Source organism: Corvus moneduloides, chromosome 16 (assembly GCF_009650955.1).
Source record: "Corvus moneduloides isolate bCorMon1 chromosome 16, bCorMon1.pri, whole genome shotgun sequence".
In the NCBI taxonomy this organism is placed as follows: domain Eukaryota; kingdom Metazoa; phylum Chordata; class Aves; order Passeriformes; family Corvidae; genus Corvus; species Corvus moneduloides.
Window position 1 is genome coordinate 8,307,296 of NC_045491.1, and position 23,722 is coordinate 8,331,017.

General features: G+C 52.8%; 2 protein-coding genes and 1 long non-coding RNA gene across 7 annotated transcripts in view; 1 reads left to right on the forward strand and 2 right to left on the reverse strand.

The window, feature by feature from the left end:
* Positions 1–1,832: 1,832 nt before the first annotated feature.
* B9D1 (B9 domain containing 1) lies at positions 1,833–5,267 on the reverse strand. The gene is made up of 8 exons (XM_032126358.1): positions 5,144–5,267; positions 4,954–5,102; positions 4,103–4,171; positions 3,880–3,991; positions 3,720–3,816; positions 3,220–3,282; positions 2,552–2,619; positions 1,833–2,435 (listed from the first exon to the last, which is right to left on the reverse strand). The coding sequence occupies exons 1-8, from the start codon at positions 5,265–5,267 to the stop codon at positions 2,290–2,292; spliced, it is 828 nt and encodes a 275-aa protein (XP_031982249.1). The 3' UTR covers positions 1,833–2,289.
* Positions 5,268–5,430: 163 nt separating this feature from the next.
* On the forward strand, positions 5,431–10,702 carry LOC116451965. 4 transcript variants are annotated; one of them, XR_004243375.1, is made up of 5 exons: positions 5,431–5,783; positions 5,880–6,069; positions 6,514–6,815; positions 7,151–8,286; positions 8,752–10,702. It is a non-coding gene; the product is annotated as an uncharacterized LOC116451965 (long non-coding RNA). The 4 variants fall into 4 exon arrangements; XR_004243376.1 differs by having other exon boundaries at positions 6,514–6,599; positions 6,727–8,286; XR_004243374.1 differs by having other exon boundaries at positions 5,862–6,069; positions 6,514–8,286.
* A 168-nt stretch (positions 10,703–10,870) lies between these two features.
* Positions 10,871–23,722, reverse strand: part of CACNA1H (calcium voltage-gated channel subunit alpha1 H) — a 160,784-nt gene continuing 147,932 nt past the window's right edge. For both annotated transcript variants that reach the window (XM_032125987.1, XM_032125986.1), the window contains exons 31-35: positions 22,027–22,148; positions 21,105–21,431; positions 17,557–17,740; positions 14,405–14,583; positions 10,871–13,704 (exon numbers count right to left, since the gene is read on the reverse strand). In XM_032125987.1, the coding sequence (XP_031981878.1) occupies positions 12,595–13,704; positions 14,405–14,583; positions 17,557–17,740; positions 21,105–21,431; positions 22,027–22,148 (1,922 nt within the window). In that variant the 3' untranslated portion in view covers positions 10,871–12,594. The remainder of the gene's footprint in view (positions 13,705–14,404; positions 14,584–17,556; positions 17,741–21,104; positions 21,432–22,026; positions 22,149–23,722) is intronic.

Sequence of the window (23,722 nt, forward strand, 5' to 3'; positions counted from 1 at the left end):
GCTTCCTTTGCCCCCAGCCTGGTTTGTGCTGGCCTGGGAGTGCCTCCTGTGTCCAGGAAGATTTTTTTCCCCTGCCCATCTCGAATTAGGGGGATAATGAGCAATTTCAGCATCTGGGAGAGATTTCAGGGGAACGAGGCAGAGCTGCAGCTCCCGCCAAGAGCCTCGTGCTGCTGCTGTAGGGTTGGGAATTTCAGTGCAGGTTTGGAGAGAAGGGAGAATGATTAACCAGGAAACGACCAGGGTGTTCCAGCTGCCGGCAGCGTGGCTGGGAGGAAACCAGCATGAGCCTCTGCTGCAGCAAAGCTGGGTTTTACTGGGATTTGGCTGATCTTAAAGCACTGGTTCTTCCAGGGTTTCACTTCCATGAACAATTAGGGATCCTAAATCCCTTTCTTGCCACGGTTCCCTGCTCACGGTGTTGTGTCCATGTTTATCCAGAGATTCTCCCAGGTGCAAACACTTGGCCACGCCTGAGGAGCAAATATTTCAAAGGCAGCAGCAAGGCCATCTCTGGGAGAAATGTGTTCCTGAGGGATATCAACAGCTGCCCCTCAGAGCCAAGGAATGGCACTGGAGTTGGGAAACGCTGATTCCAAACATCAGCCCCTGGGTGATGCCCTGGGGGAAACACTCACAGGATACACCCAACCCTCGAGGAAGGTAGGTGAAGGTCTTAGATGTGCTCAAGCCACTGAGGAGCCAAAAAAAACCCCCAAAATCCAACTAGCCCCAGAGAAAACAGGCAAAAAGTCCTAATAATGCAGGCAGCAGTGTGGGATCTGCTTAGAGAGCAGCTTAAACATCTCAAGGTGTCTTAAATCCTCTTCTATGCAGTTTAGGATTTTTGCTTTTCATTGTTTTTAACCTTCCTTCGCCTCAGCTGTCAGGGGGAAGCTGGGTCAGGTCTGGTTGGTCCCACTGGGGTTAAACATCCAACAGTTCCTTTGGAACAGGGGGAATTCAGGGGTTTGGAGCGCCAGGATGCAGAGCCGGGTGTGAATAAATTCCCTGTGGGGCACCAGGTTTGGACTTTCCATGAGTTTGACAGGTTCCTCATGCCTGGAGCAGCTTTGTTCCAGCTGGAATGTGGGCAGGAACTGTGCTCAAGGGGGAATTGGGTATTTAGGCAGCAGCAGGAGATTCAGTGTTTGCCTCTGAAGCGTTTCAAACACAGATATTTCTCCTGCTACTGCAGCTGACTGCTTCCCAAACTTGTGAAAAGGAAACAAAATTCCTCGAGTCTCCTCTGAGCCAACAGGAAATGCTTCTGGATTTGGATTCCAACATGACTCAGTTCAGAGATTACAAATTACCACAAAACCTCCACTGCAAGTGTGGAGTCAACAAAAACAAGGCAGGAGGAATGCAGGAGATGAAGAATCATCCCCAAAAACATTTGGAAAAGTATTTACATGTCGTATAAAAGGTGCTGCTGCTCACAGCAACGTTCCAGTGACCACTTTATGTTTTCAGAAATTGTATTTATTCCAGCCCACTTATGATAAAAACAATCTCTGCCTGGGTGTTTTGTTGAGCTGTGTCCTAGAGGTTTTGTGGTTCATCCCTGGCTGTTCTTCCTGGGATTTCTACGCTTTGGAGGTCTTGGTAGTTCCCTTTTAGAGAGGTGTGGTCATTCTGAGATTTGCAGTCAAACACAAGAGGTTACATGCCCAAAATTAAATAGGAAAATGATGCAGCAATTAGTCACTGCATTGTAACACTTCTTTTTCTCTTGGACCTCTAAGTCTGGCAGAGCTTGGATGATTTAGAGCTTTAAAACATCCTGGCACAAACAAATAAACCCCCTTAGCAGCAGAAAGACAAATGAATCTATTGATACAATGGAGTTTATTCAGCCTAAAAGAGCTTAGAGGGGGATGCATTTCACAGGACCATTTTTGGAAGGTGCAATAATTTCAATTCCTCATTTGTACCACCAAAAAACCAAGAAGTCACTAAAAAGAACTGGGTTTGCAAAGTTTTAACCACAGGGAAACAGCTACAGCTCTGAACTTTCCCCATCATTAATTCTAGAAAAAAGTGTACAAAAGCTATAAAAATACTTTGTAACAGGCCTTACTCTGAGACAGTCTGATCCCTAAAGACGCTGAATGTTATCAGATAACGTTGATTTACACAATACTTCAACCTTACTGAGAGGATCAGGCTCGGTAATTTCCCCAAATCCTCCCGGGCTGGTGTTTTTTTGGAATGACTGAGCTGAAGCAGCTCCTCCTCTCCCTAAGAAGGCCCAAAGTGCTGAGCTCTGAGCACGTCCTGGGGAGTTCAGAACCTGTGGAGCCCCTGGGCCCCAGGCTCCAGGGAGGGGCTCTGCAGGGCCGTGGGGCCAACGTCGTAGCCCAGCTTGTGCAGATCTTTGGTCATCACGTTGAAGGAAATGGTCACAAAGCCTTGGGATCGCACCCTGGTCACTGGGACAGAGAGGATGGGGACGAATCCAGTTAAAAGAGGCTTTGGATTAGTTGTGGAGCACTTCTTTATCACCCAAAGGTGGCTGGGCAAGCAGCCAGGAGCTGCCAGGACTCACCTTCCCGTCCTTCTCCCTGTGCCACCACTTTGGGGTCGGTGAATTCCGGGCGTCTCCCTGTGAACCAGCTTGGAGAAGAAAAGAGAGAACAATGAATTGGGTGGCTTAGATTGATCCAGATCATGATATGCACATCAGGGGGGGTTAATGAGCCTGCCAGGAGCTTTTTGAAGCCTGACTCACTTTATTGATCTACTTCAATCAAAGGTAAGTTTTGCCTTAAGGACAAAAATGCAACTCATTTCATACAGATTTTGTTAAATCCAGGTTTTTTCTACGCTAGAAAAATCTTTCTGTGGCAAAGATATTGTTGGAAAATTCCACTTGATCACCCAGAGAACCAGAGAGGCTTGGAGACCTTGAATACATACAAAAAATGTGGAATGGGAGTTGTTTTATCATGGGTTTTCTCTTGCTGTAGCCATCCTTCCAGAACAGCCCCAAGAAGATTCAGGCAGGAATTCAGTGCAGCTAGCAGGTGATTAATATATTTGCAGAAAGCTTTTAAAAAAGACCCAGCCACCTGAAAATGTGATTTTACCCACAGAACACAAACCTGCCTGGTTATGGCACAGAGCAGTCACAGCTCTGCGCCACCCAGTAGCTGCAAATGCCTCTGTGGCTACGGGCAAGAGGGGCTTTAATGAAGTAAAGTCATTAATAATTACCTTGTGAACTGCTGCAGCCTCGAGGTGGACTCTGGGACAAACATAGCAATGGTCCTTTTGTGCCTGAAACAAAGAGGAGACCCCCAGAACTTCAGGAACGAACAAACAACAAGATTTTTCTATTTACAAAGGCACAGAATTGCTGACACACCAGAGCACTGCTCATCTCCAGGTGCTTTCCCTTCACACAGGAAGGGTTTGTTTGCACAGGAACATCGGATCTTCCTCCATTCCCAGTGGTGGCAGTGAGAACTTATCGTGTGCTTACAGTGATGGGGGAGAGGTGAGAAACTGAGCTTCGTATCTGGGCTCCTCACAGGCCACTTTGGGCTTTAGAGCATTACCAAAACTTATCTGATGATGAAAGAGCTCTGCTAGAAAATCTCTGTAGTGAACTGACAGGGCATGATGAGGACGCATGGGAGCTGGTTTTGTTTCTGAAACAACAGAATAACAGGACGAGAATGTGTTTGAGCCCTGCAGGTCAGGCTGGCACTCACCTCCCCGGCACGAAGGGCACGTGCACAGCTCCGTAACCTCTGACCACGTCGTGGCCAAAGAAGTCAGGCCCATAGACACTCAGCACAATCTGCGGCCCTGCAAGGAAATGGGGGTGAGAGGGGGTCTGGCACCAGGGCTGGACCCCCCCCCGGCACTCACAGCCAAAAGGGTTGGTGCTCTTGAAGGTGATGTCGATGGGGAAGTTCCAGACGAGCGTGGTGGGGGAGACGCTGCTCTTGGAGGTGATCTGGGAGATTCCCTCCTCCAGACCCTGCAGGGAATGTGGGGTGAGCCTGGGGCTGGGCTGAGCCCGGGGCTCTGGTGGGCAGGGTGGGGACAGGGGGCACAGGGGGGTCTGACGGGGGGGGCACAGGGGCTGTACCGCTGTGGGGACCCAGTCCTGGCCATAGACGAAGCAGAACTTGCAGTAGAGGTCATCAAATCCTGGGAACTGCAGGAGACAGAGAGAGAGAGAGAGAGGTGTCACTGGGAATTCACTGGGAATTTCTGGGGGTGAGGCTCTGCCCAAGTCAGGGTGCTGAGGGCAGCCTGGGCCAGTGAGACTGGGACAGACAGGTTGGGTCAGGGAGGCTGAGACTGGGATGGGTTTGGGGGACTGGGATGGATGCGGGGGCGGCTGAGGCTGAGCTGGGTCAGAGGGTATTGAGGCCAGAGGGATGGGTTTGGGGGGCTGGGAACAGGCTGGGTTTGGGGGGCTGACACTGGGATGGTCAAGGGGCTGGGAACAGGCTGGGTTTGGGGGGCTGACACTGGGATGGTCAAGGGGCTGGGAACAGGCTGGGTTTGGGGGGCTGACACTGGGATGGTCAAGGGGCTGGGAACAGGCTGGGTTTGGGGGGCTGACACTGGGATGGTCAAGGGGCTGGGAACAGGCTGGGTTTGGGGGGGCTGACACTGGGATGGTCAAGGGGGTGAGGCCAGGCTGAGTTTGGGGGAGGCTGAGACAGGGATGGGTTAAGGGGGATGAAGCCAGGCAGGGTTATGGGGGGCTAAGGGTGTGCAGGGTTGAGGGGGCGAGGCTGGGTTGAGTTTGGGGAGTGAGGCCGGGCAGGCTCAGGGGGGGCAGATTCTCATCCCGCACGGGCGCACGCAGCACCGACACCGAGGCCAGGCCGCTCTGCCGGGGCCGCGCGGACCGGGCTGGGGGCGATCCCCCCCATCCCCCCGGGGTGTTCCCGGGGTGTTTCCGTGGTGTCCCGGGGTCTCACGCACCTCCCCGCTCTCGATCTCGCCGCTCACGGCCAGCAGGAACACGCTGGGCGCCGCCATGGCGGGCGCGCCGGTTGCCGTGGCGACGGACGGGGCGGCGCAGGGGACAAACTTCCCCGGCGCCGCGCTGCTCTTCGCTTCGCTTCGCAGGGCTCCCGATCCCCAAAATCGCCCCAAAACGCGGCCACCTCACCCCCGACACCCCCGGCACCCCCGGCATGGGTGTCCCCGGGCGGGTCCTTCCCGCTCCCCTCAGCCGCTGAGCCCGACGGGCGCTGCCCCGTTATCCTCGCACCGCCACGTGTGCAGAACTTCATTTATTATTATTTGATATCAGCCTAAAGCAACCCCAAGCGGGGACTCGGCCTCCCCAGGGGATGGGCACGGCCCCAAGGCTGCCAGACGTCAAGGACACCGCTCCCAGGGATGCACAGGGTGGGGTTGTTGGGGTGTCTGTGCAGGGCAGGAGCTGGACGGGATGATCCTGGTGGGTCACTTCCAGCTCAGGATATTCCCGATCCTACCATTCCATGTGGCGAGGCCATGGCCACTAGATGATGCTGCCGGCCGAGCTGAGAGCGGCTCCGGCTGGCGGGCAAGGGCCTGAGCCAGGAGGTGTTTCCAGGGAGAAAGAGGGAAATGGTGGATTTTGTGCTCTCTGCAGGGCCACCGCCACTGACGAGGAGAGGGGCCCTCAGCGCCCGCAGCACGGCGATTTTCCCTTGTGCACATCAGGAGAAGTGCCCTCACACCGCGGGGTCTGAATGTGCGTGGGAAAAGCAGGAAACAGCACGGTGCTGATTTAATTAGCTCGCTCTAATTAAAAGGAAGGGGTGAGTTTGGTGTGTCAATAAGGAGGACGGGTGTGCTGAGGCTTTACAAGAGCTGGAAGCGCTGAAATCTGCTGACAGTGACTTGTTTCCCCACAGAGAGCGCGGTGTGACGGTGCTGGACTGGTGACAGGATGGGGCTGGCCCGGTGATGTGACAGTGCTGGGCTGGTGACGCGGTGCTGGCCCATCGGGACCGCGGTCGTGCCGCCGCTCACGCCAGAAATTTTTGCTGCCCACACACACGTCAGCGCCATGGAGACTCCCCAGCTTGGCCACCATCTGCTGTGGTTCGTCCCTTCGCCTCCCTTCCTCATCCCAGGCCATGATCCCCTCTCCGTGAGGAATCTGTGGGGTAGTTGGTTGCTGCCAGACCCTCTGGGGAAAGGTGGGAGGAGTGAAGGAAGCCCTTCCATGTTTCAGTAGATGTGTTGTCGGTCAATACCTATTTCAACTCGATTTTTCAGGCCAAACACATTTGGCCAAGAGAAGAATGGGACAGGAAAGCAGGAGGAATGGGAGGGAATGCCTGAAATGTTATCCTTTCTCCACAGCCCTTCAGAAATGCTTCAGGGAAAATAATTCATTTGAACTGAAAATTATCAGGGGTGGGGGGGAAGTAAAGCAGATCTGGAGCAGCTGTCTGGAGCAGCTAGTGAGGCTGTTTAATTAACACTGCACTTGGCTACCAGCTATCTTGGAGCCAATTTCTGGACATTTTTGTTGCCTGGCAGGTGATATACAGCTGCTGGAGGAGTTCTCTCAGCACTAGGAGACCTTCCCCATGGCAGAGAGACAGCAGGAGGGTTATTCAGCAGCCGTGAGTCATCTGTACCTGCCTCTGGAAGGACTCTGTCCCCTCCCAGCCATAACAAGACCTTTTATTCTTCCCTTCTTTGTATGCCAGCCTTGTTTTAATTAGCTGTATTTTTAATCTTTGTGAGCAGAGTGAAATCCCAAGCAAGGAAGTGTTTTTATCCTGCTGGAAAACTTAATTAATGCTCCGTCAGAGAGTTTGATTTCCAAGCTGATGAAGGTTGGTGGATGATGGCGACCCCATGGGTGCTATTTAGCGATGCTGCTGTTTCTTTTGGCCCTTTAAAACATTCTCCTCTTCTCCTGGACTTGTCCTGATCCTGTGATTTGTGATGGGACTCATGGGAAGCTTCCCAGGGGTGTTTGGGGCCGCAGCCATCCTCACAGGGAGGAAGGACACGCTCCTGCTGATCACTGACTTGTCACCTCTTCCCGGTGCTGTGCCCAGGATGGATCCCAGCTCCCAGAGAATGATTCCCAGTGTCCCTTAAGCACTGACCTCTGTGCTGGAGCCATGTCAAACAGCTGAGGGAATTATGTTTGGTTCATTCCCAGGAAGAGCAAGGGGCTGGGAAAATCCAAACTGCTTGGAGCTCTGTCACTGGGAGCTTCTGAATCAAAGCCAGGCACCGTGACCTGCCCAGGCTGCCTGGTTCCGGGTCCAGGGGCTCCCAAGGAGGCTGGAGAGTGGTGGTGAGCCCTTTCCCTGTGTTTCCCCTGGGATTGCCTCTGGATGAGCCCTGAGGAGTGGGGGAGCAGGCAGGGGCTCTCCTCCTCCTGGGCAAAGCTGCCAGGCAGCAGTGCCAGCGGGGGATACCTGTGGGATGTATCTCCTCCCCACCTCCCCAGCTCTGGGCTCATCCACTGTAATTACAGCAGGAACAGTAGATCCCTGGAAAAGAGAGTGGATCGACACCCCATGCTGCAGGGAGGGAGCAGGAGCAGGTCCTTTGGCTCCCGTACCTGCTCAAGCCTGATCACAGCAGCCCCGGGGCTGATCCATCGCTGCCAACGGGCGCTCGGGGAAGGTGGGAGAGACACGAACAACAACAGAGTGGCACAGCACAAAAGTTTATTTTGAACCTCAAATATTTATGATCAACACCTGGTAAATGGCCAGTGAAATCCATTTTATGGTGTCATTAATCTGCTATAAACGGTTTGTATTTTTAGAGTTGTTTGCACAACGTTGACTCATCCCTGCCTGCGAGGAGGCTGCAGGGAGCTTCCCTGCCCTTTGTCTTCCCTGCTTTTTGCTCCTGATGCTCCTTTGATTTGCTGCTCAAATCAAACAGGGAAGGGGTGCGATCTCACAGCAGCACACAGAGGGGGATATTCCCGCTGTAATTTCTGCTGAGATGTTTACCTGGAGATTGAGTGTGGTGCGAAGGTACCCATGTGAAGCCGGGTGGGTTTTGTGTTACGTGTCTGAATCCCAGAATAATTGTGTGTTGGAAAGGACCTTAAAACTCATCCCATTCCACCCCCTGCCATGGGCAGGGACACCTTCTGCTATCCCAGGTTGCTGTCTGACCTGTCCTTGGACTCTTCCAGGATTGATCCCTGTGTCCATGTGGCCGCCAGCCCCATGCCAGGGGCCCTGCCGGGTACGGACGCTGTTGCTGCCAAGGAGCTGTGAAGTGTCTGGTCTTCCCTGAAGAATTAATTTGTATTGGAACTCATTATCATTGGTGAGATTTCTTTTGGTTAATGAGCAAAATTAATTAGTGCCTCTGTCTGAGCTAGTCAGAATAAATTGACATGGAGTGAGGGAGAGAGCGAGGAGGATCCGGGAAGATGGTGCCCAGTGGGACAATTGGATTTGATAAGGACATAAGGAATAAAAGCAGGGAGAAGAGGGGAGGGTAAACAAGCTCCTTCTCCTGCCAGGCATGGAGCCCTCCTGTTTGTTGTCTGGTGGTAACTGCATTTTTTGGGGATTACTCAGGTGGGAACGCTGTTTTCCATGCATCCAACAGACCCTGGAGATGTGGCCGCGGGCCCTCGGCAGCTTGTGCCTCCACGTGGGGCAAAGCAGAATCAGAATAAGCTGCTCCAGGGGATTTCAATCAAATGTTCAAATAATTAATCTGGTTCTTCCCTGAGGTGTGACTTAATGAGGGTTGTTGGCATTTTCTCCCTTTCATTGTGAACAGATTTATTTTTCACTGGATAGTCCAACATCCACAGCTGGAAAAAAACACCCCAACGCTAACCCACAAGTGAGGGACACAAGTGAAGGGTCCTGACATGAGGAGCAGCCCGAGCTGGGTATGTATGGAACACTCCTGGTGACATCCCTGCATCACTGAAGGCCAGGGAATCATGGAATGGAATTACAGAATCTCCTGAGTCAGAAGGGACCCACGGGATCATCGAGTGGTGCCGAAATCTGCACATCCCTCATCCCGAGCAGCCCCTCAGCACCCTCCCAGCCTCCACAGAGGGGCTGACCCCATGGAAAGAGCTAAAACAAGTCTGTGGCAGCACCATAATGCTGGAAGAGGATGGAGCACCCACCTGGTGTGAGCTGGAGTTATTCCAGGGGCACAGCGGGGTTCCAGCAGAGAGACGAACTGCTCAAAACCCGAAGAGCCACAGAGATTTCAGCCCCTGTGGCTCTGTCTGGCTGTGCTAAAATTCCTAATTAAGCCCCCTCGTCTGGAGGATGAGGTGGCCCCAGCCATTAAAACCCAGCCACGGCTTGAAAACTTAATAGGGGAAATTTAATGGATGAAGTCAATTGAATTATTCATCCCCAGAAAGCTTGTACAAATATCAAATGCTTATTAGCATTCATGCAACCTGTATGATCTCACAGCTCTGACAGATTAAGGTTGGGGCTAATTGCACCCAGGATGGCGTCAGATTTGGTGGTTGGTATTTTTTTAAAGCTTTTTTTCCTCCCCAGCATGACAAAGAGAATTTCAGATCGATGCCATCTGAGATTTACCCTTGAAGCAGAGCCCCTGTGATGGTTTCCTTCCTCAGCATGGTGGTTTTTAATCCCTGTTTGATTCCTGCTCCTCAAAGGGTGCCGAGGTGGCTCTGAGCCAGCCCAGATGGAAACAGTGCCCATCCCTGCGGGCTGTGGGTTTGCTGGAATGGACAGTGGTGGGACAGAGTCTGGCTCATAAATGGACAGGACTGAATGGCCATTAAAGATGCAAAATAGAAATCGATCCAATTAAATAATCATGACTTGCATTTACCCGGTGCTTTTTGCTTCCGATCTTAAGCAAGGCTTGCAGACAGTCCAGGGGGAAATCGCTTAATGCTGCAGAGATTTAATCAACAAAATTAACACTGGCTGATGTTAAATAGTTTCTCTGGTCATGGCCAGGTTTGGGGATGCAGCTGTGGGAGTTTTGCACCTGCATGTCCAGGTGAGTGTCCCCAAAAGAGGCATCGGGGAGCAATCCATGGTCACTCTTTGCTCTTGGAAAATTCAGTCGGAGCTTGATTTGTCCCACGCTGCCAGGATGTTCCTGCAGGCTCATGGATGGGGTTGGTTTGGGTCCTCATGAGCTTTGGGGGGTTTGGGAAGGTGTGGCTTTGTCAGAGGGTGGGAGCCCGGGCAGAACCAGAACCAGGAGCAAATATCCAAACTCATTCCCGACGCTGCCATGGCCTCAAGCCCTTCCAAATTGTTCTACATCCCCCTCTCCATCATCACCATCAGCCACCAACCCCATGGCGAGAGGCTTTTCCCCCGAAGGGAATTCAGGCACAGGGCCAGAAGGGAATTCAGGCCTTTTCCAGCACAGCTAAATAATCCCAGCGGTAAATGACACCCTGAGTGTCCCCTTATGCCGAGGGACATCCCGGAGCATCCCACACGCCTCCAGGCAGGATTCAGCCTGGAGCAGAGGGATTCACCTCCTCTGCTTAAACTGCAGCAAAAGGAGTTTGCCATCCTCCCCAAAGCACTGTTAATCATGGATTTTATGGCTCTTTTCTGGAATTCCTCACTATCCCGCCGAGACACAATCATTATTTACAATAATTCTAAATGACTCTTAATTACAGCGGCGCAGGTGCTCCTCGGAAGCAGCCAGCACAGAGCTGGATCAACATATGGAGACTCTTGGGTGAGGTGAGGGATTCTCTGAGCTCAGCTGGAGGTGGGAGAAGCCTCAAACTCCAGTGGGGATGGTTCACACCTGGGGGCTGCAGCTTTGAGAGGTTGAGCAGAGAGGTTTCAGGGAATGCCGAGCTCTGGGAGCGGGAGGAACACCTGGGCTCCCCCCGCTGCGGCACAAAGGGAGGCCACGCTTCCAGTTTATACAGTTTAATAGATGTGAAACAAGATACATTTCCTTTGGAGTAATGGATGCATCGATAACAGAAGATAAATGTGAATGCATAAATATGAGGCGGCACGGAAGGAACCAAACGGAAACGACTGGATGGGCTTTATCCCCCCCTGGATGTCCGGGCTGCTGCCACGGGCTCCTTCCTGCTCCTATTTCCCATGGCCAAGCTGTGCCGTGGACACAAGGCCTGCAGGAGGGGTGGGAAGGGGCAAGGACCAGAGGCTAAAAAGGAAAAATCAACCCCAAAAGCTGCAAAAAAACCCCAAAGTGGTGTTAAAAGGTGACCTGGATTCCTCTAGAGGCTTCTGGAAGGGCCTTGGGAAGAGAACGTGTCCAGGTGTGGGTGTAGGGATTGGGAGGGAAGCACAGGGAGTGCAAACTGCCCCGAGGGGTCGGAGTTGTTCTGCCACTAGGAGGACAAATCATCACCTTAAATGCTCACAAAGAACGTCACCTATGACAGCTCTTTACACCTTTACACACTGTATCAATAATTTACTTAGAACTGCAGTAAACAAAATACATTTCTTAAATAATTTACTATTTATTTGTTCAGTTTCTTTTTTTTTAATCTCTTGGTAAATGTAGTTTTCTTTCCTTTTTTTCATTAGTTGCTTCTCTTTGTAACACAAGAAACCGTCTCTGTGCACGTTAGTTCAGATTATTGCGACGTTTAACCTGAATTTCAGTTGAAAAGAAAGGGAGGGGGAAAAAAAGCAACAGGACAGTTGGACAGACAAGAAGAATGAATAACTTATTATTGCACTGGCTACAATTCAGTAGTGATTTGGTTTTTTGTCTGTAATTAGGACAACCTCTAAAGTACAAAAGAAAAATGAGCGAGATGTCAGAAGCATCAGCTGTGAGAAGAAGCTGGTGGGGTGATGGTGGAGGGAAGGGAAGCGAGGAAAGAGAAGAAACATTTGGAAAATGAATGGCTGGAATAATTAATTCCACAGAAAACCCAAGGAAACACCACCCATGTAATGCAAAAAACAGCATCTCTGTTTCTCTATAAAAATATGTGCATTATGGAGAGAGAGTTTTTGTGGGTCTGGTTTTTTTTTCCAGGTTTTTTCTTTGTTTGTTTCTTCATTTTGTAGCTCACAAATACAGGATTTCTATTTATAGAACTGCTGATATACAGACAATGTCCAGCTCCCAGCTCCCGGGCACTCCGGCGTAACGTGACAGCTCGAAAAGGTGCCTCGGGAAAAGCTGAGCATCTTTAAAAAAAAAACAACAAAAAACAAATCCAACAAAACAACAAAACCCCAAGAGAATCCCCCCAAATCCCAACCGACACCACCTCGGACCCGAATCAATGTGATCGAGGCCACGGAGGGGGGTGGGAGGAACGAAGCCACCCCTGCACCAACTCCACCTTCCCCTTAGAAAAGAAACCCCAAAACCTCTTGCCAAATCCACTCCCCATCCCCAAAAAACCCATCCCCAGTTTCGTCCAGCCGTTCGTTTGGTTTCTTTTTCACTTCTTTGTGTGTCTGTGTGTGTCTGTGTGTGTGTGTGTGTGGTTTTTTTTGCAAACTTCCACAGCGCTTCGAGTGACCGCAGCGAGGGGACGGCCCCGGTGACGGCCACCCCCGACCCCTGGGTGCCCTCGCTTTGGAACCCCCACACTGGTGACAAAGCCCTTGAGACCCCCCCGCTCCCCCGGCCCAGCGGCTATACTGGGTCATCCGTGCCTTCTTCTGTGGCAACAGTCACGGGGCCCAAGTCCTGCTTCCGCAGGGGGCTCTTGGCAGTGCCCAGCAGCTCTTTGCTCCTCTCGCCGTTGCTCCACTGAGTTTTTAAGTGATCCGGCTTTTTCAGCTCCGCGTCCGGCCGCGAGTCCATGGAGGCCGGTGTGGACTGGCCGCTGTCCAGCAGCTCCGAGAGGCTGCTCAAGGAGCCGCCGTCCAGCTGCTCGAAGGAGAAGTTGGGGATGCTGAGGTGCTCCCCGCGGCACGGGGGCTGGCTCTCCGCGAGCTCCAGGGATTCTCGGTAGGCCGGGAACTCGCAGGACGGGGTCCTCCTCCGCAGCAGGGTGTTCTCGGAGGGTTTGGTGCGCGGGGCCGCCCCGGTGTCATCCTCCATGGGAGGATCTATAGAAATGCAGGGCGGGCTCATCTTCTTCTTCCTCCGGGCTCCGTGGATGTAGTCGGCCTCTGGCTGGACGTGGGCAGGGGGCCGCTGCTTGTCCTCAGCGGGGTCCTGGAAGCCGCAGTCCGGGGCGCCGCCGGAGGGGCAGATCTCGATGGAATGGCGCCGCTGCTCGTCGGCCCAGCTGGGCTTGCTGAGGAAGCCCTTGGTGTCGGTGCTGTAGAACTTCTTCAAGTCCTTCTCCTTGCAGGAGAGGCTGCTTGTGCTGCAGTTCTTGAGGGGCACGGGGGACGGGGCCGGCGAGGTGAAGGGTGAGGTGGAGCGGCTGCTGGGGTCCGAGTGCTCCTCTGCCCAGTCTTTGGCCGAGCTGTTGATGTGCCGAACCTCCTCGTCAGCCAGGTCCGAGGGCTCGCCCTGGCAGCCCTCGGGGCCAGAGGGGCTGGCGGGGCTGGGTGGCCGGCTGGGAACGCCGTGCTGGCCACATGTGTGCTTCCGTGCCAGGGGGCCGAGGGGCCGGTGTGGGGAGGACGGGGGGGAGCGCGGAGGGGTGGCCGGGAGGGGGGAATGGAGAGGGCTGGGGGTGAGGGTGCTCTGGGGCTGCTTTGCTGATGGTTGGGGCTCTCCAGGCTCTGCTTGCAGGCTGTCCTTGCGCTCCTGAGTCTGTCCGTCCACTGAGTCTGTCCGAACGGCCTCCTGGAAGGGGAGGAGAGAGAGGTGGGGTGAGAGCCTGGGGACGTGCTGGGCAGCAGCACTTCCAGTGATGGACACAGAATTATAGAACCACACTGTGTTGGAAGGGGCCTGAAAGCTCATTTCCTTCCACACCCTGCCATGGGCACCTTCCACCAGTACAGGGTGCTCCAAGCCCCGTCCGGCCTGGCCTGGGACACTCCCAGGGATGGGGAGCCCATGTTGGTGGGTCTAACACACCCCACCTCATTCCTGCCCCACTGTGCCAGTCCTGTCAGACCCTCCTGTACAGGAGGATAAACTTCTGCTGGCAGGAGCCTTCGTGTTCAGGGCTGGCATCTACTGGGCCTTGGTCTTGCTCCAGCCCCAAATCCTGAGAGAGCACAACCCATCACAGTGTAGGGCTCCCTGGAGGCTTCTCCCACCATGCGTAAAATGGATTTGGGCTTTAGCTCTTATTTCCTGGAATAGCACAGCCACGAAGATGGAAGTAGGGAAAAAGGGCCTTCCCACGTGTCCTTTGCTGGGGCAGGAGTGTATTAAAATGACTAAATTATATTAAAATTAAAATTGCACGTTTTGTTCTAAAACAGGAGCTCTACTCTTAGCTCCAAGCAAAGAAACCCAAGAGAGGACTGGGAAAGTAGGGAAAGAACACAGGTGACGAGTCAGGAGTTACCTCTGGGTGCTCTTGGCCTCTCACCTGTCTGCAGAGCAGCTTGTTGAGAGCAGGAGATTGGGGGGTGCCGTGGGGGGGAAGGGCCTTCCAGCGATGCCGCCCTTCGTGGCCGGGGGAGCGCGCGGCCAGCGGCAGCGACTCCGTGGGCACTCTCAGCGAGGAACTCGTCCCCACGGGCTGGGAGCGGATGGAGGTGATGGATCCTAGGGCAGGACAGAGGGAGCAGTCATTGCTTGGCCTGTGGGCTCTCTCAAGGATTGAGGCAGAAGCTTCAAGAGGGGAGTAAACAAAGGAGGGAGGAGGAAAGACCTGTTAGGCCTGGCTGAAATCCCGAACATCAGCGTAACCCTTGGGCAACACTGGGATTAAAAACCCTTGTCTTGTGTCCTGCCTTGAACCTCAGCAAGGATGGCAGGGAGGTCACAGATGTTGGGGTGACTGTGCAGAGCCAGGAGTTGGACTGTGAGCCTTGTGGGTCCCTTCTAACTCAGGATATTCTACACCTCCTCTGGGAGCAGACACCGCTGCAGGCCCAGGGCAGTTCTCCCACCCACCACAGCCCAGCCACCATCAGGGCTGTCCCCAAGGCACAGCTTGGCTCAGCGTGGTCCCACCAGGAGCTCGGAGCCTGCTCCAAATGCTCTGACAGCCCTGAGCTGTGGGCAGGCTGGAATCTCTCTCTTCCTGAAGCCGCCTAGGCTGGGTCTGAAGGCAATCCATTCTCCCCAGCCCTCCGTGGTGCTGCTTTACTGCGCTTGGGAGTTGTCTGAGAGATCTGCTTCTCTGGTTTTTTTGGCTGCAGGATTTATTGTCCTCATTAGTTTGAAACCCAGCGTCTGTTCCTCCAGTGCTGCCCCACTCCGTGTTAAAAACACCGTTATCCATCACTCCAAGAGATCTCACCCAGGGCTCAGGGAACTTGAACCTCTGACAAAAGCCATCCAGACACATTGCAGTTGCATTTCACAGACAGATTTGTTAGTGGGGAGAAAGAAAAGTGAGTGTTTAATATTTTTTCTTTCGGAGCTTTTCTCCAGAACACCACAGAAGGAATTCTCACCCCCACCCCACTTCTCCCCAGTTTTTTTTTGGGCTCTCCTAGATCCAGAGTTTCAGGTTGAGCCTGTGCTGTTCATGTGCTATTCCAGGCTTTATAAAATGCTTTTCATGACGCAGAAAAACTCTGTCATAAAATCTGTCACAAACATGGTCATAAAATCCAGACCCTATGCTCTACTCCCTGTCCTCAGTTGGAATTTCCTCCTGTTGGAAACTTTCCATCGAGCTCTCATATAGAAAACCCAAACCCCCTCCAAACTGGATGCTCAGGAACACTGAAGATCTCTGGAGCTGGATGTTCTTTCTCTTGTTTTTCTAGGAAATCAGGAAACTGCATCTAAACCCAACATATCCTGAGATCTGCTCATCCCACAAGATTTTCCCTGGGTGGTCGGTGGAGTATCGGGAGAAGATCAGACATCCTGAAGCCCATGGAAACACAGATGCTCATGGGAGTCTCCATGGGCTCAGTTTTACCTGGATGTAATTTATGGAACTGTGACTTGAAGCAGAGTTTGGGCAGCTCAGCAGCAGCACAGCTCAGGGTGCTGCTGGTTTTCCCAAAGAAGTCATATCCATCACATCCATCCCTCCAGCGCTCTTGGAGAGAAATTTGGGAAACATCAGAGAATTCTTGGTGGGTTCTACCCACCCCTGGCAGCATCACAGCAGTTTTATATGGATATAAATCCTGCTTTACAGCCACTCCAGGGATGAAAAGCAGCCCCAGGAGGCCGCCCCTGAAACTCAACCTCTGTTTTCTTTCCTTCGCCAGGAATTTGCAGGTGAATAATAACAAACACTGAGCAGAGAACATGACCTGGCTCCCAGAGAGTCTGAACAAACACAGAGTTCCTTCTCCCAAGGAAATCAGAGCAAATCAGGCTCTGCAAACCCACTGAGCAGTTCTTGCATTTCAAACCGCACCGGATCAAAGGAGAGCAGGGTGGGAGAAGATCTTGGGAGCCACTCCAGGAGCACGTGTGCTTTTAGGGAGGCAGAGATTGTGTTTCGTATCGATTTCCCCTTCAAACCAGCTCAACAAAAGAGACAGAAAAGCATTTTCAGGGAAATGGACTCGGATGCAGTGGATGAATGCCCCCTCAAAGGCTCCGTGCACTTGTGATTCCTGGATTATGGGGTCACTCCATGGGGTCTGTCCATGACATTCATTACAAGGCCAGGCTTGGGAAGAGCCAGACACTGGTTTCTAATCTTTCTGCTCCCAAAGAAACTCCTGCAGCTCTGAACTCGATGTGTGGTGCTAAAGGCAGTGCCCTGAGGCTGCAGCCTGCCTGGAACGATGAGGAGCTGTGCCCGGAAGCAATCCCGACTCCGGCTTTTATTCCTGGGGATGTTATTGATCCGCTGGCAGGATTCAGAGGGAATGCACAGGGAAGGGAAATGCTCCCTTTTTCTCAGCTAACAGCCTGTACCCTGTGCCTCCAGCACTACTCAGGAGCCTCGTTTCTCCCCCAAAGATCTGAGCCACCAGCTTGCTCCTGGGAAAGTGATGGAAACGTGGAATTGTGCCCAATGTGGGAAACGTTCGTCGTGCTGATGGAATCAAATCGGAGCAAGGCCTGCTCAGGCCATGTTTGGGTTGGTTGCTCCCCACTGAACCCCCCATGTGCAGCTGCTGTCCCGTGGTTGTAATCATGGAATCGTAAAGATTGGAAAAGACCATCAAATCCAACCATTAACCCAGCACTGCCAAGGCCAGTGCTAACCAATGTCCCCAAGTGCCACATCCACACGGTTTTCGAACACTTCCAGGGATGATGACTCCACCACTGCCCTGGGAACCTGTTCTGATGCTTGAACACCCTTCCAGGGAAGAAATTTTTCCTAATATCCAAACTAAACCTCCCCTGGCAGAACTTGAGGTTGTTTCCTCTCATCCTGTCCCTGTTCCCTGGGAGCAGAGCCCAACTCTGTCAGGGAGTTGTGCAGAGCCACAAGGTCCCCCCTGAGCCTCCTTTTCTCCAGGCTGAGCCCCTTTCCCAGCTCCCTCAGCTGTTCCTGATGCTCCAGCCCCTTCTCTGGACACTGCCCCTCTTGTCATGAGGAGCCCAAAGCTTCATCTCAGAGCAGGGGGAAATCCCCATGGGTGGTACCTCTTTGGGCTTTGCAGGGATACGTCTCCATCTCCACCTCGTGCAGGGGGAACGGGGCCTTTGCCGGAGTCACGGGCCGGAACATGTAGCTGTCGTTGGGCAGGGAGTGCATCCGGGCCACGGAGATCTTGCGGACGGTCAGCAGGTTCTGGGAATCCTGGGGCCTCAGGGAGGCTGCACTGCCCTGCAGAGCGAGGAGAGAGGGAGATGGGGTCACCTCAGTGGGGAATTTACAGGGAACTCCTTCCCTTTTTGCTTCCAAACCTTGTGCAGATGTTCCCACTGGGATTTTCCCCACAAGCTGCGGCCCCGGTGGCTGCACGGGACAGCAAAGTTACACTGAGGGGAGAGCTCAGGGTGGAGCTGGAATAAAGGGAGGCATCAGTGACCCACCACTCAGCCAACTCTTGAACACACAAAGAGAAAAGAAAGGCCAGGAAAAAGGGGCCCATCTGTTAAAAACATGAGAAATGCAGCATTTCTCACATTGTCCTCATCTGATGTTCCAGGGAGATGCTTTCAGGAGGCCTGAGGGTGACGTCCTCCTCCTCAAACAGAGGACAGAGGGGCCAAACCAAGTTCTTCTGGAAATTCACGTGTTACCTCCCCAAAACAAACTCACAGGGCAGACATTTAAACACATCGACACCACTGCAGACCCTGAGGCCTCTCTCCTACAACCTGGAGCATTTTGGGCACCACTGACCCCTGAAGAAAGAGGCAGAGGGAAGGAGAAGACATCGTGGCAGTGAGGGTGGGGGTGTGGAGCCTCTTTGGGGGCACAAAAGGGGTTTTTCTTTGCTGTCACTGAAGGGGCTCTGGTTGGAAGTGCCCACACGGAGCATACCACAAACCTTCAATCTGACCCCTCTCAGGCACCTCACAGCAAATCCATCCTGGGGTCTCAGGAAGCTTTAGGGACACAAACGACGTCCCTGAGGTGCTGATGGAGAAGCTGAGAGGTGATGCCATGACTTGGCCAAGTGGTGGGGGAGCAGGAGCCCCCAGGCCAGGCCCTGCAGCCTGGCTGGACACATTCCCCTCCCAGTTTCCCCTTTTATCTAAAACACAGCTAATCCCTCTGGTTTTCCTTTAACGTCAGCCTCCCAGTGACTGATTGAAAACATTTTCCCAGCTGCATGTCTTAAATTAAATGTATTTTGCTTTGCTCTGCCGGGCTGTTTTCCCTCTCTGCCAGCAAAACCTGGCCCTGAGATCCCTCAGGTTTGGAGCTCCCCAAGGATCTGGTTCAATCTGTTTTTTTCCTTGTATTTCTGCCTTAGAAATGTCTTTCCTCAGCTCCCTGAAGCCACACACCCCAAGATGGATTACTCTGTGCTTTTACCCTGTGGAGCTTGGCTGGGAACTGGGGGAGGCCAGCAGGTATTTACAGCTCGTTGGCATTCAGCTCTGCCAACTGTGTCTGTGCCCAAGAGCCCTCCGGGTGCCACCCAGGGCTCTCAGCTGATGAATTAAAGCCTCAGCAGCTGGTGCCAGTTGGTCCCTGGCCATCCCAGCTAATCAGCTCCATCAGCACGGCATCACCTGAGCTGGGGGCAGCCGGGTGCTTGTTCACAGCCCGGAGCCACATCGAGAACAAAGGGTCTCGCTCCACTCGCTCAGCACTTGAACAGAAGGATCTCAGGATTTGGCTCTTCAAGCTCAGTTTGTCTCTGGCTGGAACAGATGAACAGAAAGCCCTTCTTGACATCAGCCACTTCAGTTTTTAAGGGTTCAGCTGTCGAGACCTGACTGAATTAGGGATGTGGGCAAATTTCAAATGAAATAAGTGCTTGAAATATGAACCACGGATGGGAAATTTGTTGGCTCCCACCTGGAGAGCTGCTCTGGACAGTGAGGATGGTTTGGAGACAGCACTGCTGCTCCTCCTCCTTGCTGGGAAACACCTGCTGCACTCCAGAGCCTGATCCCATTCCCTGGAAATTGTGGGCATGTGGGGTGATCGGGAGGGACTGAGCAGAGGTGTTTGCTGGGAATCTCCCTGGAGCACCTCCTGAATCCACAGCTCTGGGGATTGCTGGAAGCCTGAGGTGTTGATCCCCTCTGGCCTCTGTTTCCTCAGTATCATAAACAAGTTCTTACAATAACAACAATAAAATCAAACCTGGCACTGTTTTCTCCACAAAGAAAGGACTCTGCCTTTGAAGTCACACTGCTCACACACTGCCCTGTGCACCAAACATATATTTTAAGGGCTAAAAAGAGGATTTCGCTCCTGTCCCACACAGGGCTGATTCCTCTGGGAAACGCTGTTTTCCCAGCTGGAAAGGACAGAGGCTGCAAAGGTTGTGGCTGTGAAGGGACAGGTTTGGGACAGTTCAGGCACAGCCCCAAAGCACACCAGCACGATGGGTGGGACAGCAGCCACCTCAGCCTGGTGGCCTGGGCTTTGGTGGGAAGGTGGCAGGACATGGTGGGAAGCGGAGCAGAAGGACGGGACGCTTTTCCCCCTCATCACCTCTCCCTGTGGAGTTTCCAGGGTTAACAGGAGGCTCTGCCCAGCTCCTGATGTGCTTGGGAAGTATTGGAAGATGAGGAAAACCCAAGGAGAATGGACTCAGTTTGCAATCCCAGCCTGTATGAAAGGACGTGCCCTCTCTCTCCCCACAATTAGAAAAGCAACCTGTGCATTTCCCTGCAGGAATGTCTGTGAGGAACAACATTCAAATAGCCAATTCCCCATTGCTGTGTAACCAAATCTCCTTTTCCTTGCCTTAATGGAGTCTGATGGATTTCACAAAAATCTAATTTAATGTAATTTAATCTGCTAGCCCCCACTGATTTCACGGTAGATTTATTTGTGATCATGGTGACAAAGCAGTTCCATGTTCACTCTTAATCACAGGCTGCTGACACGGGATGAGACAATTATCTCACGTCCTCCTTCCCCCCTGCACTTCTGATTGTTCTCCTAGAGGACTGATAGGAATCAGAGAGCAGGCAGTGTCTGGAAAAGCAACCCAGGAACCTCCAGCTTCTTGCTGAGAGGCTCTGATGTTTCCCAAGTCATCCACATCCTCAGCAGAGCCAGTGGGGAGCTGCAGATTTACACCAGCACTGAATTGCTGCAGGATCCTCTGGAAATCCCAAAGTGGGATTAAAAAGAACCTGAGCAGTGTCACTGGGAAGGGAATTTATCCCAGTGCCAGCATTCCCGGGCTTTATGGGATTGCTCCCTGGTGCTGCTGCCCTGATAAATGACAAGGACTGGCTGGGACAGCAGGACAGGGAGCTGTGGCTATTGTGGCTCTGAACTTAAAATCCACAACCTGGGAATGAACTGGAGTGATGGACTTTCACCCCTCCCCTGGAACAACACTCAGGATAGCATTTCCAGCAGCCTCCACCTGCGGGAGCCCTGGGAGCTGACTCAGGATGTGGGGTGGTGGTGACATCCCTGCTGAAGGGGGACTGGGACAGCTCCTTGTCTCCCATCCCTGTGGCTCCGTGTGGAATCTGTGTGGGATCTGCTGGCCAGGCTGGTGGGATCCATGCCCTCCCCACCCCAGCTCTGTGTGGGCTCTCACCAGGGCTTGGTGCTTCCCCTGCAGCACGGCCTTGGTGTGCTCCTGGTTCCCGTGCAGCGCTCGGCTCTCAGGGGCCCCGGCCCCGCCCCGGCTCCCGCCAGCAGCATTGGTTCCTCTGGACATCTCCAGCTCGATCTCAGCATCCATCTCAGCGTCTTCCTTGGCCTCCTTGTTGCTCTCCTCCAGGTGCTTCATCAGCACTGCCACCACCACGTTGACCAGGACGAACTGGGCGATGAGGACGAAGGTGACGAAGTAGACGGGGGAGATGACGGGCAGGTAACTGAGGCAGTGCTTGTCCTCCCGAGTGCATTCCCGGAGCGTGTCCTGCAGCAGGGAGGGACAGGGCAGGGATTAGTGGGGCTCTGCTTGGGCTCCAAGGGCAGAAACACCAAAAGAACACAAAGTGGGTACAGCTGAAACGGAGAAAAGAAAATGCGGAGACCAGGAATTACATCAGCTACAAAGAGGGGAATGTGTTGCCCAGAAGTTGTGGATTCCCCATCTCTGGAGTGTCCAAGCCCAGGCTGGGTAGGACTTGGAGCAACCTGGGATAATGGGGGGTGTCCCTGCCCATGGCAGGGGGTGGAATGGGATGAGCTTTAAGGTCCCTTCCAACCCAAACCATTCCATGATCCTGTGATCCCATGACACATCCCAGAGGCACAGGACGCAGAGCACATGGTTACCCCTGTCAGCCAAAAAAAGGGCATAATTTTCCTTAAATATTATATCCAGGAACAAAGTTTCAGGCTGGGACAAATCCCTGCTTTTAAACACACCTGGCTTTTAAATTAGGAAGTCTCATTTTGATGTTTTAAGAGGAACCATTTTTGTTTTCACCCAAGAGTTGCCTAAATCCATTTGAAAGCTGTACCTACAGCTCTCTCGAGAGGAGGAAGTACCCAGAGATTGCACAGACCTTCATGATCCCATTCCAGTTGTCCCCCGTGGACACCCTGAAGAGGGTGAGGAAGGCCATGCCGAAGTTGGTGAAGGTGGCGTGGCGGCTCAGGCCTTCACAGGGGTTCTCATCACTGCAATCTGTGGGACAGGGAAGGAGCAGCACATCAGCCAAGCCACGCTGGATTATCCACAGCAGCCCCCAAAGCTGGGGGTGGCACCCTGAGCTATGTCCCATGGATATATGGCATCAGGGCGTGGTGACATCCTGCTCAGGAGGAACAGGGAGGACAGTGGGAAAGTTGTTTTCAGCTGGAGAGCCCTGGGACAGGACACCAGGAGGTAGGGAAGTGGTGGTGGTGGAATTTTCATCCCTGGAAACATTCAAGGCCAGGTTGGATGGCGCTTGGAGCAACCTGGGATAGTGGGAGGGGTCCCTGCCCATGGCAGGGGGTGGCACTGGGTGGGATTAAAAGTCCTTTTCAATACAAACCATTCCATGGTTCCATGATTTTATGATTTCTGTGATTTTCTTTACTCCTGGCTCTACAACCTCCTTTGTTTTCCTCTTGACTGTGCCCTTGCCCTGATGATTTTTACAGGGTACATCCACCACGAGGGATATTTTCACTGAGATAAAGTGGAGCAATTTGACATTTTCCCCCTGAGAATTAATATCCTAATGAATGCAAATTGAACATATGAAATATCCATCTTCCCATAAAACACAGGCTCATTAAATATCCATTAGGACAGGCAGCAACAGCTCTTGGTTGGGCATTTCACTCTTAGATAATTATTCAGAGGTAAATTGGAAGGAAAAACAAAAAAAAAAATTCCAAGAAAAACCCACAAATGACCAGCCCTTGGGGAGAGTGCTGACAGTTCCTGTGGCTGGTGTGGACCGATCAGGAAAAAGGAGGGAATATTCCCATTAAACTGGGCTGAGAAGCGGAGTCCTGCCCCAGAGGGGTTCCCTGGGCTGGCATTGTCCAGGTGTGTGTGTGGAAACAGCAGAAGAGCCATGTTACACCCCAGTGACTGAACAAATACACCCACAACTCCAGGGATGGAATATAAACCCACACTGTTTCACTCAGGCTGGATGCAGGACTAATTCTTTCCCCGGAATTTGTGGGAGACTGAAAAATAATTTGGTTTTGGTTGAAAGAATTATTCTGCTCTCAGGCACTTGTAATCTGAGCAGAGGGCTGGGCTCATAAAGGGGATTAATGACAGCCATAAACTCTGCTCAGGAAGGGCCCTGCTGGTGCTCCTGGAGCTCTAATTGGGATGGAAATGTCGAGGATGCAGACACAGCTCCTTCCAACAGCGTTTTCCAGGCTGGGCAAGGCAGGGCTGGGTGTTTGCTCTGATTTTAGTGATGGGCACATTCCTGAGCAGCTCCAGTATCCTCAGACTGGAGGATTAATTAATTAATGGTGGACAACCAGGAACCACTGGATGCCTCCTGATGGATGGAGAGAGGGGAAGGTGATGCTGAGAGCACGGGCAGACAAGCCCTGGGCAGCTGGAAGAGCAGTGGCAGCCAAGAGCAGAGAGCTGATGGCATGTGGGGGAAGCTCCGAGCAGGGACATGTTTATGGTGGCACCTCTCCAGCAGGAATCTGACCCCCATGCAGCTCTGCAGACTCATGTGCTGTCTCCAGAAGCAAACTTCCATCTTTGTGAACAAATCCATGCTGGGCAATGAG

Excerpts from the sequence above, each read along its gene's own strand:
- B9D1 (XM_032126358.1), bottom strand. The coding sequence starts at position 5,267 with ATGAAGTTCTGCACACGTGGCGGTGCGAGGATAACGGGGCAGCGCCCG. Across the intron at positions 5,103-5,143 it reads GGGTGCCGGGGGTGTCGGGG|CCCTGCGAAGCGAAGCGAAG; the intron begins GTGAGGTGGCCG and ends GGGGATCGGGAG. Across the intron at positions 3,817-3,879 it reads GAGCACCAACCCTTTTGGCT|GGCCGCAGATTGTGCTGAGT; the intron begins GTGAGTGCCGGG and ends ATTTCCTTGCAG.